A 17,229-nucleotide genomic window follows, 5' to 3' on the forward strand; every position below is an offset into this window, starting at 1 on the left:
ACTACTCTACAGAACGCAAAAATTTTACGAATATAAAAAAAAAATATTCACAATGTAACTGTCAACAGCACAAATGAGCACAAGAAATAATATTAAAAATCAGAAACAAATATTTATACAGATAAAAACAGGGTGCAGGGAGTATATATCGATATATATCTATATATTTATATATAGATATATATCTATATATTTATATAGATATATATTTTTAAGATTGTCATTTTTTTTTCCTTGTCTTGAAAATTACTGTGTTTTTTTCATTTACATGTGTGAAAAAAAAAAAACTAAAAACATACGGTTCTCTAAGAACCTAATGAAGTAGCCAAGGGCCCATTGGGTTATCCTAATGTCCATTTACACCATACCAGCCGGTCTTGCCAATGCAATTATTACATTTTTTACCACTTAACTGTCGTAAAATATATAAATTACTTTTGCTGCTACTTTAACGATAACCATTTTCTTAAAAACTGAATTTTTGGGGGAAAAAATAAAAAAAAATAAACGTCAGCAAACCTATTTATAGGTTTCGGAAGGAGACAAAAAATCTTTATATGCACATTTTGTAAAAAAAAATATATATATATATATATATATATATATATATATATATATATATATTTTTTTTTTTAACCTTAACTTGTTTGTTGTTTTAAACTTGATATAAAGATTAAATGTTTTAAAAAATTTGAGTTTAAAAAAAAAAAGAAGGTCTCTGGCAACCCCAGATGCTTTTTCAGTGCATCAAAATGCACAAAAATAATCCATCGTTTTTGCTAGGCCCTGTTGTCCTCAACAGTTTGCTGCCATGAACTGGAAAATTATAATTTTTTTAGCTTTTCATAAAAAATAAAAAAAAATTAATGTTAAATATAAACTGTTTTTACTTTTTTTGCAGGTGCAAAATACCTTCAAGTGCTCTTACTGTGTAGTTGCACGTAGCTAGCTGGGTTGTACAAAAAAACGCTGCCACTATTTTGACTTTTTAATTTTTTCCCCCCCTACAAAAAGTGTCACAGGCCATTTTATCATTCTCCTGAATTTATGATTTTTTTTTTTTTTTAACATTTTAAAATATTATTACATTTTTTCCTACAAAGTGTCACAAGCCACTTTACCATTCTCCTTGTTTTATGCATTTTAATATATTTTAAAATATTATTAATTTTTTTCCTAAAAAGCGTCACAAGCCATTCTCCACGTTTTTAAATATTTTAAAATATTATTATTTTTTTCCCTAAAAAGTGTCACAAGCCACTTTACCATTCTCCAAGTTTTTATGAATTTTTGAACATTTTAAAATATTATAAAAAAAAAAAATCCTACAAAGTGTCACAAGCCACTTTACCATTCTCCACGTTTTTATGAATTTTTGAACATTTTAAAATATTATTTAAAAAAATCCTACAAAGTGTCACAAGCCACTTTACCATTCTCCACGTTTTTATGAATTTTAAAATATTTTAAAATATTATTATTTTTTTTCCTAAAAAGTGTCACAAGCCACTTTGTTTTTATGCATTTTTAAATATTTTAAAATATTATAAAAAAAAAAATTCTAAAAAGTGTCACAAGCCACTTTACCATTCTCCTTGTTTTTATACATTTTCAAATATTATTTTTTTTCCTAAAAAGTGTCACAAGCCACAATTCTCCAAATTTTTATGAATTTTTGAACATTTCAAAATATTAATCATTTCTTTTCCTACAAAGTGTCACAAGCCACTTTACCATTCTCCTTGTTTTTATGCATTTTAAAATATTTTAAAATATTATAAAAAAAAAAAATCCTAAAAAGTGTCACAAGACACTTTACCATTCTCCACGTTTTTATGAATTTTTGAACATTTTAAAATATTATAAAAAAAAAAAAAATCCTACAAAGTGTCACGAGCCACTTTACCATTCTCCTTGTTTTTATGAAATTTTGAACATTTTAAAAACATTATTACGGTTAGGGAAACCCGGTTTAACAAATGCCATCCAATTCCATTCAAACCTACGATCAAAAATGTTGTCAGGATTTACATATTAAAAGTAGCAGCAAAAAATAGTTTAACCCCCTCCCGTTTTTGCAACCGTTATCACGGTTGGCGCGCGGTCGTGGCAATGACTGGGCTGCTATGGCTGCACCTGGACCCCCAGTAAGCGTAATATATCCTTTTAATTCCAAGCCTTCCTTTCCAGAATAGAAGAAGCTTAAAATTATAAAAGATTGAAAAAAAAAATTATGATTTCACTTACGAAAATTAAAAATAGTGGGGGACAAGCTTAGGCTTCCTTTTTTTCCCCCCCCACTTGTAAATGGCCACTTTTGAGATCCCTATGTAGATCCCGCAGCGCGTCAAGCTGTGCGTTCTGGGGGCATCAGCCAACCCCTCCTTCGAGGCTCCTTTTTTTCGTTAAGTGAAATCATAGACTGAGCTCGTTCCACCAAAATAAGAATACCGCATTTAAAAGAATAAATATATATGTATATATTATATATATTTCTTGTTTTTTTTCTTTTTTCTTTTTTTTGTTTGTTTTTTTACGGTGGCAATGTCTGCATTTCATAGAGCTCCATGGCTTGCAGTGTTGGCGGGGGGGGGGTTACAGTGCAGGCATACTTCTTTGTATCTGATATGTTTTGGTGGTTTGTAGGCTGAGTTGGTATCTGGACGGTCCCTTCACCCAGGGTGGGGGGGGGGGCAGCTCCCGTGTAGGAAAAGCTCCAGGTTTGGGACTGTGGGGAGGACTACTTGCAAGGAGGAGCAGAGGAATTTCCAATGGTAAGTCTCTTGAATTTGAAAACCTCGCTATGTTGCGGCTCAAGACCAGTTGCACAATGAGGACCTCGCCTACGTGGCAGTTAACCATTTTTATAGATACAGCATTGTCGCCGTCACTGGCTTCTCCACCTCGGAACTTAAAGCTGCCCCAGCAGTGAGTGGGCCCCGTGGCAGATCGGGGCGAGGGAAAGTTTGCCCTGTGGTGCAAAGGAAGGAGATGGAGGTGTTCTTTTAGCAGCTGTGCGGTTAATGAGACGTGAAGGATAAGCGTTGGGGGGGATTTTTTTTTTTTTGGTGTTGTACTCGGCAAAGCCATGGAGTCTGGTGCCACCTGCAGACATTGCCCAAAGCGTTGGACTAGGAAGAATGCCTACCAAATACTAAAGCTATATCTCAGGCAGTTAATGATAGGTACCCACCCTACAGCATTAGACCTCACTGGTGACTAACCCGCCCCCACCCCCATCCGTCCCACCCTCCACAAGCAGCACCTCATCCTTTCAACTCGCTCTTTTCGGGCGAGCAAAAGAACGAAGCTTCAGGGTGCTGCCAAGGAGCAAGTTATGTTACCCATGCGTCAAGCCGCATGCGCTTTACAGACGGGCTATCGCCCTCTGCTTCGGCCGAGGGTCTAAGGAGCCCGAGAGATGAGGTGTAGTCGGGCCTCCCATCTTCTCGGTCGTTGCCTTCAAAGGAGCTGGCGTTGCTGCTGAGGCTGTCGACGGGAGAGCGGCCCGTGGCATCGTGCCGGCTCTGGTGGGAGAAGGACGTCAAAGGGGTGCCCGTGTTCCGTTCTCGGTTAGGCGACGGCGGCTCCTTCTTGATGTGGATGTTGGGGTTGGTGTTGACCGTCAGGGTGGCAGTGTGCGATAGCTGACCTCCGGACCTGCAGGGGAAAGGGTTGAGGAGACCAAAAAAAAGGAAAGAGAAAGACGTAGGAGGAAAAGAAAGGTGGTGGAAATAAAAGAAAGGAGACAAGAAAGAGAAAAGATTAGAAACAAAATTCCGCGATCGTCTTTTAACACAAAGCATTGCTGATTTCTCTAACTATAAACAGGTCGTACTCCTTTTGCTTTGTCAGGACCACCTGCTGGGCGCTACCTTTCACACGCAACCCTGTCCGCCTGCGGCGACTCCAACATTCTACGAGTGACCGAGTGGCTTTAATGCTGTCGGTTGCCAGGCAACTTCCAGAAATGGTCCAAAGTGGCTATGTTACTGCGGCACCTTAATCGCGGCTGTGCGATCCCGACCGAGCTAAATATGTGTTTGCGAACCGGCGTGCACAATGGAGGTTAGGTAATTGTTCACCAGCGTCCTGCCGGGACTGTTTCTCTGGTCGGGGCCTTTAGAGGCACATTCAAACACGCTTGCCTCCTTAGCAGTCATTACAAATCTAATGATTGCTATGCAAAGCCACATGTTTAACCCCCTTCTCCACCGCCATTTAACCACTTCTAACCTGGGCACCAGGCCAATTTTCAGCGCTGTCGTACTTTTTTTTTTGTCGTGACAATTGCTCGGTCATGCAACACTGTACCCAAATTAAATTTTTATCATTTTGTTCACACAAGTCAAGCTTTCGTTTGGTGGTATTTAATCACCAGTGGGTTTTTTATTTTTTTTGCTAAATAAACAAAAAAAAAGACTGAAAATTTAAGAAAAAAACATATTTTTTTTTTTGTTTTGGGTTATAAAATTTTGCAGATAAATAACTGTTCTTCATAAATTTAGGCCAAAGTGTATTCTGCTTAATTTCTTTGGTGAAAATAACCCAAATCAGTAGGCCTGAAAATGCCAGGATGGTACAAATATCCCCCAAATTACCCCTTTTTGGAAAGTGTACAGTCCAATGTATTTAGTAATAGGCATGGTGAGTTTTTTTTTTTTTTTTTTAAGTTGCAATTTTTTGTCCTAATTTTTTGGAAAAGTGGAAAAATATATTATTTATCTAAATTTCTTAATTTTTTTTTTACTTGCTGTCACCAGTACAGTACAGCGTCATCATATAACTTGTGTGGCGGTGACCGTACGAATATATATATATAAAAATATATTATATAAAATATATATATATATATATATATATATATATATATATAAAAATATATATATATGGAGGAAAAACTGTGCCCGGCGTGTCACGTGATGCCGATGCGCGTGCCTGGCGGCCGCGATGTCCGCCAGGTGCCCGCGATCGGCAGTTACAGCGGTAGGACGTGGAGCTCTGTGTGTAAACACAGAGCTCCACGTCCTGTCAGGGAGAGAGGAGACCGATGCTGTGTCCCTTGTACATAGGGACACAGATCGGTCACCTCCCCCAGTCAGTCCCCTCCCCCCCAGTAAGAATCACTTCCAGGGAACACATATAACCCATTGATCGCCCCCTTGTGTTAACCCCTTCCCTGCCAGTCACATGTATACAGTAATCAGTGCATATTTACTGTTCGCTGTATAAATGTGAATGGTCCTAAAAATGTCCGCCGCAATATCGCAGGCCTAACAAAAAACACAGATTGCTGCCATTACTAGTAAAAAAAAAAAACATAAATCTATCCCCTATTTTGTAAGCTTTTTTGGCCCTACTTCTCCTCTGGGTCAAAAGAGGTGCACTTTATCCATGACTCGTTTTTAGCCTAAAACCTGCTACCGGCTGACATCACAGAGGTGGTCCAGACTCTGGCAAGATCCCCACTTTTATGTCGGGATCCACCTATATGAATGGACCGGCAGCACAGCCCGGCGCTCCAGTAACACTGAAGGGGCAGAGCAGCCTATGTTTACATAGGCAGATGCTCGTTCTATGTGTTTTACCGATGATCGGCGGGTGCCGGCGGACATCCAGTGGCCGGCACACGCAGATCGGCTTCTGCTGTTATTAGGCTCCATTCACACCTAGGCGTTTTTACGCCCGATGCTATTGCAGCCTGCAATATGCTGGAGGGGTGATTTAACATTGTCGGCTGTGAAGATGGTTCACATCTCCACGCCGAACGCCAAAACGCCGTACACCTGAAGCTCAAAACAAGCCCCGGACCCTTTTTTTCAGGCGGCGTTCGGCATAGCCGACAATGTTTCAATCACCCCTCCGGCTTATTGTAGGCTAAAAACGACGCGTTTTGTCGTGGCAAATCGCGGGACAAAACGCCGCAATTTGTCACGGCAAATCGCGGTACAATACGCCACGTTCAGGTGTGAATGCAGCCTTAATCACAGCAGAATTGGCGCATTCGCGCCCCCTGCAGGCGGAAGTGCAGAATTACGTGTGTGTATATGTATGTATGTATGTATGTATGTATGTATATATATATATATATATATATATATATATATATATATATATATATTAGTGTTCCTGCACAGGAGGGCCGCCCTGTAGCAGTATATTTGCTATAGGGCGGTCAGGTTAATATTAATGCAATAGGAGTGTCCTCTTTGGCGATATAATGTCTATACATGCATCAGAAGCTGCAGCAAGGCAGATATCACCCTTTTAAAGTGGTCTGCATGCTGATCTAAGATGCCTACATACTGTAGGGCGGACACGGGATGGGCGCACATTACAATGCACTTTTTTCCTCTTGTTAGACCTGTCCAACCTGATCTTATTCACCTCACTCCCTCTTCCGGCACAGATGAATGTGCATCGACCTTAAAGGGTGTGAATTTACCATAAAGTAAATTACCAAAAGTATTGGGACGCCTGCCTTTGCACGCACATGAATTTAAATGGCATCCCAGTCTTGGTCCGTAAGGTTCAATATTGGGTTGGCCCCGCCCTTTGCAGCTATAACGGCTGCTCGCCCCCTCCCCCCTCAAGAGGCTTACTCCACACCAGGGAGAAAGCCTCGCATTACGGTGTGGAGTTACAGACAGAAGAACAGGAAGTGAGGATTTCTCAGAAGAAATTAGGACATTTAACCACTTAAGGACCGCCTCCTGCACATATACGTCGGAAGAATGTCACGATTGCCGCTGCAGTCCCGCGATCGGTCCCGGGAGCTGAAGAACGGGGAGAGCTGTGTGTAAACACGGTTTCCCCGTTCTTCACTGTGGCGCCGTCATTGATCGTCTGTTCCCTTTTATAGGGAAACGCAATCAATGACATCACACGTCCAGCCCTGCCCCCCTACAGTTAGAAAGACAGATGAGGTCACACTTAACCCCTTGTGGTTAACTCCCAAACTGCAATTGTCATTTTCACAGTAAACAGTGCATTTTTATAGCATTTTTTGCTGTGAAAATGACAATGGTCCCAAAAATGTGTCAACATTGTCCGAAGTGTCCGCCATAATGTCGCAGTCATCAAAAAAATTGTGAGACGTTTTTGACAAGTTCATGCTTCTAACTTCGTGGGAACAGTTTGGGGATGGCCCCTTCCTGTTCCCATGACTACATTGAAACACCAGCTAGGCACACATTTAACCCCTTCCCTGCCAGCATCATTAGTACAGTGACAGTGCATATCTTTTAGCACTGATCACTGCGTATTGGTGTCACTGGTTGGCAAAAGTGTCAGTTAGGTCTCCGGTTTGTCCACCGCAATATGGCAGTTGTTGTTGATCGCCACCATTACTAGTAAAAGAAGGGAGGACCCCCCCCACCCCCACCATGCCAACAGCCATAATTCTATAAAAAGGATTGAGGAAGTAGAAACTTTTCCACAATGGACTGTTCTAGAACTCTTTGACAAGAATCCATGCCTCCTGGTTTGGTATCTGTCGACCTTGTCCAGTTGAGGCTGGTGTCGTCGTTGGTCATTTTAGCGCATTTTATATGCATTTTTGTAATAAAGACATATACTTTTTATATATATATACCAGTATATATCCGTTGTGCCTCGTGTTGTGCCCATAAAGTCCTCTTTTTCCCTTTTGAGCAAGTTTCTACTTCCTCCATCATTTGTATATACATTACTAGTAAAAAAAAAAAAAAAAAAAAAAATTCAATAAACAAATCCCATACATTGTAGACGCTAAAACTTTTGCGCAAAACAATCAATATACACTTGTTTTTTTTTTTTTTTTACTATAAATATGTAGCAGAATACACATTGGCCTAAATTAATGAAGACATTTGTTTTTATTTTTATTGGTATTAACCACTTAACCCCCGGACCATATTGCTGGTCAAAGACCAGAGCACTTTTTGCGATTCGGCGCTGCGTCGCTTTAACTGACAATCGCGCGGTAGTGCGACGTGGCTCCCAAACAAAATTGGCGTCCTTTTCCCCCCACAAATAGAGCTTTCTTTTGGTGGTATTTGATCACCTCTGCGGTTTTTAGTTTTTGCGCTATAAACAAAAATAGAGCGACAATTTTGAAAAAAAATTCAATATTTTTTTACTTTTTGATATAATAAATATCCCCAAAAAATATATAAAAAAAACTTTTTTTCCCCTCAGTTTAGTCCGATACGTATTCTTCTACCTATTTTTGGTAAAAAAAATCGCAATAAGCGTTTATCGGTTGGTTTGCGCAAAATTTATAGCGTTTACAAAATAGGGGATAGTTTTATTGCATTTTCTTTTTTTTTTTTACTACTAATGGCGGTGATCAGCGATTTTTTTCGTGACTGACATTATGGCGGACACTTCGGACAATTTTGACACATTTTTGGGACCATTGTCATTTTCACAGCAAAAAATGCATTTAAAATGCATTCTTTATTGTGAAAATGACAGTTGCAGTTTGGGAGTTAACCACTAGGGGGCGCTGAAGGGGTTATGTGTGACCTGAAGTGTGTTTCTAACTGTAGGAGGGTGTGGCTGTAGTTTTATGGCATTTTTATTAATATTTTCTTTTACTAGTAATGGCGGCAATCTGTGATTTTTTTTTTCGGTACTGTGACATTATGGCGGACACTTCGGACACTTTTGACACATTTTTGGGACCATTGGCATTTTTATAGCGATCCGTGCTATAAAAATGCATTGGATTACTTTAAAAATGTCACTGGCAGGGAAGGGGTTAACACTAGGGGGCGGGGAAGGGGGTTAAGTATGTTCCCTGGGTGTGTTCTAACTGTAGGGGGGGTGGCCTCACTTGGGGAAATGACTGATCGCTGTTCATACATTGTATGAACAGACAATCAGGCATTTCTCCCCCTGACAGGACCGGGAGCTGTGTGTTTACACACCCACAGCTCCCGGTCCCCGCTCTGTAACGAGCGATCGCGGGTGCCCGGCGGTGATCGCACCCGCGTCGGGATCAGGGATGAGCGGCCGGCGTGCGCACGCGCCCCTAGTGGTCGCTTCAGGGAGCGACGTATAGCTACGGGCTCTCGCGCAGGGGAGCCGACCTGCCGCCGTATAACTGCGGCGGCTGGTCGGCAAGTAGTTAAGTGTTTTAGGTTATTATTATTTTTTTTTTTTATAGTGCAAAAACCACAGAGGTGATCAAATTATTTGGGTACAGCATCGCACAACTATGCAATTGTCAGTTCAAGTAACCCAGTGCCCTATCGCAAAAAATGGACTGGTCATGATGATGGGGGGGGGGGGGGGGGGTAAATCCCCCAGACGTGAAGTGGATATTATACGTCTTGGAGGATAGATCCTCATCAGAGCAGTAAAATAAAATTGTATACAATAGTGATAACTCTGAACTTTGCTATACAGTGGAACCTCGGATTGCGAGTAACGTGGTTAACGAGCGTTTCGCAATACCAGCACTGAATTTAAAAAAAATACTGACTGTGAGTGTTGTCTCGCAAAATGAGGTCCCTGTTCCAAGTCCTAGCCTTTGGCCCAGATTCAGATACGAGTTACGACAGCGTATCTCCGGATACGCCGTCGTAACTCTGAGTGTGGTTGGTCGTATCTATGCGCCCGATTCATAGAATCAGTTACGCATAGATTTCCCTAAGATCCGACCGGCGTAAGTCTCTTACACCGTCGTATCTTAGGCTGCATATTTACGCTGGCCGCTAGGTGGCGCTTCCGTAGATTTACGCTAGGAATATGCAAATTAGGTAGATACGCCGATTCAGAAATGTACGTCCGCCCGGCGCATTTTTTTTTACGTCGTTTACGTTCGGCTTTTTCCGGAGTAAAGTTACCCCTGCTATATGAGGCGTATCCTATGTTATGTATGGACGTCGGGACAGCGTCGAATTTTCCGTCGATTACGTAAGTCGTTCGCGAATAGGGCTGTACGTAAGTTACGTTCACGTCGAAAGCATTGCCTATTTTTGCGGCGTAATTTGGAGCATGCACACTGGGATACGTTCACAGACGGCGCATGCGCCGTTAGTCAAAAACGTAATTTACGTGGGGTCAGCCTTCATTACCATACAACACGCCCACTGCATGGATAATTTGAATTCCGCTGGCTTACGCCGGACCACATACGCTACGCCGCCTTAACTTAGGGCACAAGTTCTTTCTGAATACGGAACTTGCGCCCTAAGTTACGGCGGCGTAATGTATCTGAGATACGTTACGCCCGCCGATAGATACGAAAATAACATATTCTTCAATTGGAGACCCTAACCCCATAATATATATTAACCCTTTTTCGGCCGGTAGCGGGGGGTTAAAATTGTGCTGCTAGCGGACGAATACCGCTGCAATTCCATCGGTATAGCGCCGCTCTACCACCACCGCACCTCCCGCCCCAGTGTGAAAGGGGCCTTATACTCCGGAGCTCCTGCTGGATTTGGCTTCCATTTGTGGATGGAAATGTTATGGTTGCACAACCAATCACGTTGCTGTAATCTTTTTTTATATGGAAAGTAAACTAAAGGATTTATGGAAAAATGGTTGTGGAACGAATCATTTGAGTTTCCATTATTTCTTATGGGGAAGCTCGCTTTGATATAAGAGTGCTTTGGATTACAAGCATGTTTCTGGTCGCAATCCAAGGTTTTACTGTATAGATTTCATTTTCACTGGTTTTGAGTGAGGATGAGCTCCGGTGTGTTCTCATAGTACACGTGCAGAGCCCGCCAGGAAGTGTGCACGGCGCTGCGCTAATCACAGCCAGGGAGACATTGTCCCGATACTCGGCTGCAGAGATCAGGAAATGTCTCCCTGGCTGTGATTAGCGCAGCGCTGTGCACACTTCCTGGCGGGCTCTGCACGTGTACTATGCGAACACGCCAGAGCTCATCCTTTGTTTTGAGAAGTAAAATACAATTGCTGAACGAGCCGCAATACCAGATTTCACCAGCAGGTGGCGCTGTTGGCAAGATCTGTGAGTTTGGCAGCATGTACCCAAAAACTGAAATAGGCAAAAGAGGTGGAATAACTCTTTGTAACTAATAAAGCAGACAGGATGCATCTGATGGCAAAGCAGAAAAAAGAAACGGAGGGGAGTCGCAGATCATGCGGTACTTACACCAAGTTGCTTAGTGACACGGGGATCAACTGCTGCGCTTGGTGGTGCTGTTGATGATGATGCTGTTGCTGCTGCTGTTGCCAGGCGGACACGTTGCCGAGCGACAACCCTCCCGGAGAGCTGAACGTAGGAAGGGAAGATAAGTCTGCGCTGGTCAGCTGGTATTCTGTAAGAGAAGAGCACAAGCGGGTCACATAGAGGCCAAGAGCACATAATGAGTACAGATCACCTCCGCGCCCCCCATCCCCCCCCCCCATGCATGACGGACCGCAGGATTCATCATCTGCAATGCAAAGGAGCCATTTCCAGGCCTTAAGGGGAAACTAAAGTAATAAAAGATGACACAACTGCTATGGGGCCCCCCTAGGGGCTTATATTAGCTTCCCATAACCCGTCCTGCACAGGATATCAGGCATGCTGTGTGAGGCAACCTATTTCATTCGCTGTGTGAGGCAACCTATTTCATTGGCTGGGGGATACGCAGAGGTACCCTGTGGTACCGAGTACTGCATGTTTCAGATACTCTCTCACACAGCTGAGACCTCCTTATCTCCCCGCGGGGGCGGCCATGTTTTGGTGTGATGTCATCGAGGGGCTGCCGGCCCGCCTCCAAATGACATCATGCCATTAGGCCGCCCCCTCCTCCTCGGGTACGTGACCTGCATATCCCAGGAGGCAAAGGGAGCACAGTGCAAGTCCTTCTCCTAGGTCAAGAGTCTCCAAACGTTTTAAACAAAGGGCCAGTTTACTGTCCTTCAAAGTTTAGAGGGGGGGGGGGGGGCGCAGTCTATGGCCATTGGGTGTAGAAAATATCCTAGTTTCAGCGGCAGTAAACAATGCTCCATCATTGGTCAGTGGGAGGAATAGTGCCCCATAATTAGTGGGAGGGATAGTGCTCCATCATTGGTTGTATCGGTAGGAAAACTAGTGGCCCTGTCATTGGCATCAGTGAGAGGAATGGTGCCCCATGATCGGTGGTATCAGTGGGAGGAATAGTGCCCCATTGGTGGTGTAAATGGGAGGAATAGTGCCCTGTCATAAGCGGTATTGGTGGGAGAAATAGTGCCCAATCGTTGGTGGTATCAGTGGGAGAAATGGTGCCCCATCATTGGTATTAGTGGGGGCAATAGTGCCCTATTATTGGTACCAGTGAGAGGAATGGTGCCCCATGATTGGTGGTATCAGTGGGAGAAATAGTACCCCATCATTGGTGGTATCAGTGGGAGGAATGGTTTCCCATCATTGGTGGTATCAGTGGGAGGAATTGTGCCCCATCATTGGTATTGGTGGTGGCAATAGTGCCCCATCATTTGGTACCAGTGAGAGGAATGGTGCCCCATGATTGGTGGTATCAGTGGGAGGAATGGTGCCCTATGATTGGTGGCATCAGTGTAAGGAATGGTGCCCCATGATTGGTGGTATCAGTGGGAGGAATGGTGCCCTATGATTGGTGGCATCAGTGTAAGGAATGGTGCCCCATGATTGGTAGTATTAGTGGGAGGAATGGTGCCCCTTGATTGGTGGTATTAGTGGGAGGAATGGTGCCCCTTGATTGATGGTATCAGTGGAAGGAATAGTGTCCCATTGGTGCTATCGGTGGGAGGAATGGGGGCACCATCATTGTTGGTATCAGTGGAAGGAATAAGTGCCCTATTGGTGGTGTCAGTGGCAGGAACTATGCCTCACTGTTATCGACAGTGGTGGGAATAAGGCCATTAGGGCCTTATTCCCAGTGAGGCATAGTTCCTGCCACTGACGCCACCAATGGGGCACTTATTTCTTCCACTGCCACCATTAATGGGGCACTATTTCTCCCATTGACACCAATGATGGGTCACTATTCCTCCCACTGACACCAATGATGGGACACTATTCCTCCCACTGACACCAATGATGGGTCACTATTCCTCCCGCTGACATCAATGATGGGACACTATTCCTCCCGCTGACACCAATGATGGGACACTATTCCTCCCACTGACACCAATGATGGGGCCACTATTCCTCCCACTGACACCAATGATGGGGCCACTATTCCTCCCACTGACACCAATGATGGGGCCACTATTCCTCCCACTGACACCAATGATGGGTCACTATTCCTCCCGCTGACATCAATGATGGGACACTATTCCTCCCGCTGACACCAATGATGGGCCACTATTCCTCCCACTGACACCAATGATGGGGCCACTATTCCTCCCACTGACACCAATGATGGGACACTATTCCTCCCACTGACACCAATGATGGGGCACTATTCCTCCCACTGACATGACTGCCATTCATTCCAACCATCAATGGCCGGAATGGTATTTCCTCAAGTTGCGGTCTATAACCGACATTGGACAAAGCACCCTCGTCTGCCCTCTAAAGCCTTGACAATAGAATGGTCTCCACAAAAACAATATAAAATGATATTTGGGTGCAGTGTTGCATGATGGGAGTAGTTGTTAATCAAACTATCGCAGCGCTGAAAACGTAGAAATGGCCTGGGAATGAAGCGGTTAACATTCAGCTATACACAAAAAGTACCAGGATGTACGACCCTAAAAAATGCGCGTCTAAAGGTGCAAAAAAATAAATAAATGCAAATCGACACGGAAAAAAAAAAATATTACAACTGTTTTTTTTTAAGGGACAGCCGTGTCCTAACAAAACACACTTCCCCTTTAAACCAGAGCCAGCGATTGAATCCGAGCCGTTCCCTCCTTTTTATGGGAATATAAATCGCAAGTTTTGTCTCTAAACGGCGCCGATCATCAAAAAAAAAACTTGATTGCAGGTGTGAAGAGATAAAAATAAACTGCGGACAACGCTGTATATAAAAAAGAAAAAGATAAGCAGTCTGTTTAATAACACGGTTGGAGAAGTCCCCACGTGGAGGACTCGCCATCCGTGACAAGGAGGACACATGTGCTGTGGGAAGGTCACACAGGTCATAAAACTCCCAGCGTGTCATGACGCAGCCTGGCCAGCAGAGGGAGCCGCGTGAAGGTTATGCCAGTCATTGGCACGCTGCTGCTGCTGTCGTCGTCTGGCCTGTGCGAGTGCTGAGCGCAGCCAGGGCCTTATATAATGCTGCAAAATAGGCAATCTGGGCCGGGCCCCTTCCCAAGGAGCACGACCACGGAGGCATTTTATTTTTCTGTTGAACTTTCCTGTTCGGGACGAAGCGAGCGCAATGCCAAAAATCGGCAAAACGTCCTTTGTAAATCAATTATCCTTTTGTCTTCAAGGTAGCCCCCTGGCAAAAAGAAACATGTGCCCCGTACACACGACCGGTTTTTCCGTCGGGAAAACTGTCCCGGTGTATGCTCCATGGCAGGAAAACCGCCAGGAAAAATAAAAACATGTTCTCTTTTTTTCCTGCCGCGATTCCCGGGTTTGTCTTTTTCCCGGCATTTTTCCTATGGGAAACACTGTGGGGGAGCATACACATGGGCTGGTGTCTTATCGAGCTGGTTCCTCCATCGGATAGGTTACGGCCCCCGACGGCCAGACGCTGCGCATGCGCAGTAGGAGGCCACGAAAATATCCAAACTCAACAGCTGTTAATGCGCTCGCTCACGATCGGCCTCGACTACGCAGGCGCGCGCTCGGCCCTCGCTCACGGTTGAGACTTCACGCTCAGCGGGGCGGAGACTCTATAGTACACGCTGCAAGGGGCAAAAAAAGGGGTGGAGGAAATGCCGCACTTCACTACACCCCCGGTAAAAGGGGCGGACAATTAATTCATATTGAGCAGTGCTTACACGCCGCAAGGGGCGGAAAAAATGGCGGAGGGCATGACGATCTACGCTACACGCCGCACATCCGCCCCTTGCTGTATAGAGCAGCGTGTATAACTGGCGGTATTTTGGGGCAATTTGGTGGCATTTTACAGGGGTGCACAGTGGCGACAATTGATGGGCACAGTGGTGACAATTGATGGCACAGTGGCTGCGTTTGATGGCACAGTGGCTGCGTTTGATGGCACAGTGGCGACAATTGATGGCACAGTGGCGACAATTGATGGCACAGTGGCGACAATTGATGGCACAGTGGCGACAATTGATGGCACAGTGGCTGCGTTTGATGGCACAGTGGCTGCGTTTGATGGCACAGTGGCGACAATTGATGGCACAGTGGCGACAATTGATGGGCACAGTGAGGCTGCAATTGATGGGCACAGTGAGGCTGCAATTGATGTGTTTTTTTTTTCTCGTTTGTTTTCGCCCCCCAAAAACCCATACACCTTGGCGGCCCATGGAACTTTTTAATTTTTTTAAGGGGGGGGGGCTCTGATTTAAGGGGGATTTCTGCTCACCAAAGCCCCCAGTTAGGTCTGAGCTCCCAGCATTCCCCCTTACATCAGAGTCCGCAGAGCACCCCTTAGATCCGAGTCCCCCTTACATTAGAGTACTCGCTCGGAGGCAGGAGGCTTCAGTCACAGACCATAGATGGTGAGCGCACCCACCCAAAGATAGAGGCTCGGGCATCGGCACCTTTCATCCACCATGTATCTGTGTTAAGTGTGGGCGGGGCAGACAGAGGGGTCAAGGTGGAAGGAGGAGGAGCAGATCGAGCCCTCTCTCCTCTCCCATCTGTGTGCTGGCCCTGGGCAGAGAGACACTCAGTTTAGACAACTGGAACCAGCTTTCCAGGTGGTTGGCAACCCTGGTGATAAGTGTGTGTGCCCGGGCACACCCGGCCCGTTTGCACGCCTATGCACGTGGTGGTTGTGGTACCTAGTTACTTCGGTGGACACAGTCCAGTCTGCAACAGGTGGTCTGAAACCCGGACGGGTGACAACCCTATTCGCAGGGAAACCAATTCCAATATATGGGTTTCAAAGACGTATTGCCCTTCCTGCTTGGAGTTGAGGGATGAAGTATTTATAAAGCCATAACAAGTTTATTTAATGTGTCTAATTTACATACTAATTTCATTCAGTGAAATCCAGCATAGTGTGTGTGACACCTTTGTGACTTGTCTGCGCTCCCCTCCCTCCCTCCCCGCCTTCTCTGGGTGTACTCAGTTTCACTTGCACCTGAAGATGGGGATCTTAAACAGGTTTGTCAGGGTATTGTTTCCAGAACCGGGTGATGACTAGTCTGCAGCAAGCAGGTCGGCAATCCACCCACCGAGTCAACATCCAACATCCGCGGGTGAACCTGAAACACCCAGCAAGTTCCAAATCAATGTAGGTCATTCTTCTGTCATTCCAATATGGCCGACGCAGGAAATGGGATCACAACGGGCCTCGTTCTCCTACTGTTATTCTTTTAAATCCCTTCATAGAAATCTGTTACTTTGACATGAAAGCTCCTGTGATCCAATGTTCTAAGGCAATATCTCGCATGGAAGCTTCCAAGGCAGCGAAAACTTTCTATAAGGATCCCCGTTGGTTTGGTTAGAGCCTATACCTGTCTATGGACTCTACACACCCAACACGCAGCGGCTCTAGGGCTTGGCAAATGGACATTTATGGCAGGAGGGCAAAAGTCACATATTTCTCCATAACCAGTGGCGGCTGGTGTTCAAAGATTATTTTTTGGGAGGGGGGGGGGTGTTGTGCAAACTGAAAAAAAAAAAACAGCAATTGCAGCCACTGTGCCCATTAATAGCCGCCAGTTTGCCCCATCAAGTGCCGCCAGTTTGCCCCATCAAGTGCCGCCAGTTTGCCCCATCAAGTGCCGCCAGTTTGCCCCATCAAGTGCCGCCAGTTTGCCCCATCAAGTGCCGCCAGTTTGCCCCATCAAGTGCCGCCAGTTTGCCCCATCAAATGCTGCCAGTTTGCCCCACCCGGCACTTACCTTTCTCGGGTCAGCGCCGTCCTCCACGCTCCCTCCGAGTCCTCAATGTCTTCTCTCATCCTTGCTATGATTGGACGCCTGATAGGTGTCCAATCACAGCGCCTGTCGCTTCAGCCCAACAGGTGACCAGTAACCAGACCCGGTGCACATGATTGGCTGAGAGGCGGGTCAATGTTAGGGAAGCGATTCCCTAACACAGCACTACGTAGGCAGCGAATGCACAGCAGTGCGCCCGTTGTTTGACAATTTGGAAGCCTATTAGAGCCCAGAGGCAACCTATTGGAGCCTATGGCACTTCCAAAACACCCCTGCCGCTGT

General features: G+C 45.1%; 1 protein-coding gene across 13 annotated transcripts in view; it reads right to left on the reverse strand.

Moving 5' to 3' along the window:
• Window positions 1-623: 623 nt before the first annotated feature.
• MEF2D (myocyte enhancer factor 2D) overlaps window positions 624-17,229 on the reverse strand; it is a 309,684-nt gene continuing 293,078 nt past the window's right edge. For 8 of the 13 annotated variants that reach the window (XM_040332929.1, XM_040332932.1, XM_040332940.1 and 5 more), the window contains 3 exons: window positions 11,114-11,279; window positions 7,595-7,690; window positions 624-3,660 (listed from right to left, as the gene is read on the reverse strand). In XM_040332929.1, coding sequence (XP_040188863.1) covers window positions 3,336-3,660; window positions 7,595-7,690; window positions 11,114-11,279 — 587 coding nt within the window. In that variant the 3' untranslated portion in view covers window positions 624-3,335. The remainder of the gene's footprint in view (window positions 3,661-7,594; window positions 7,691-11,113; window positions 11,280-17,229) is intronic. The other 5 variants (XM_040332939.1, XM_040332938.1, XM_040332935.1 and 2 more) reach the window with 1 other exon arrangement.

The sequence above is a fragment of the Rana temporaria genome, chromosome 13, assembly GCF_905171775.1.
Source record: "Rana temporaria chromosome 13, aRanTem1.1, whole genome shotgun sequence".
Taxonomy (NCBI): domain Eukaryota; kingdom Metazoa; phylum Chordata; class Amphibia; order Anura; family Ranidae; genus Rana; species Rana temporaria.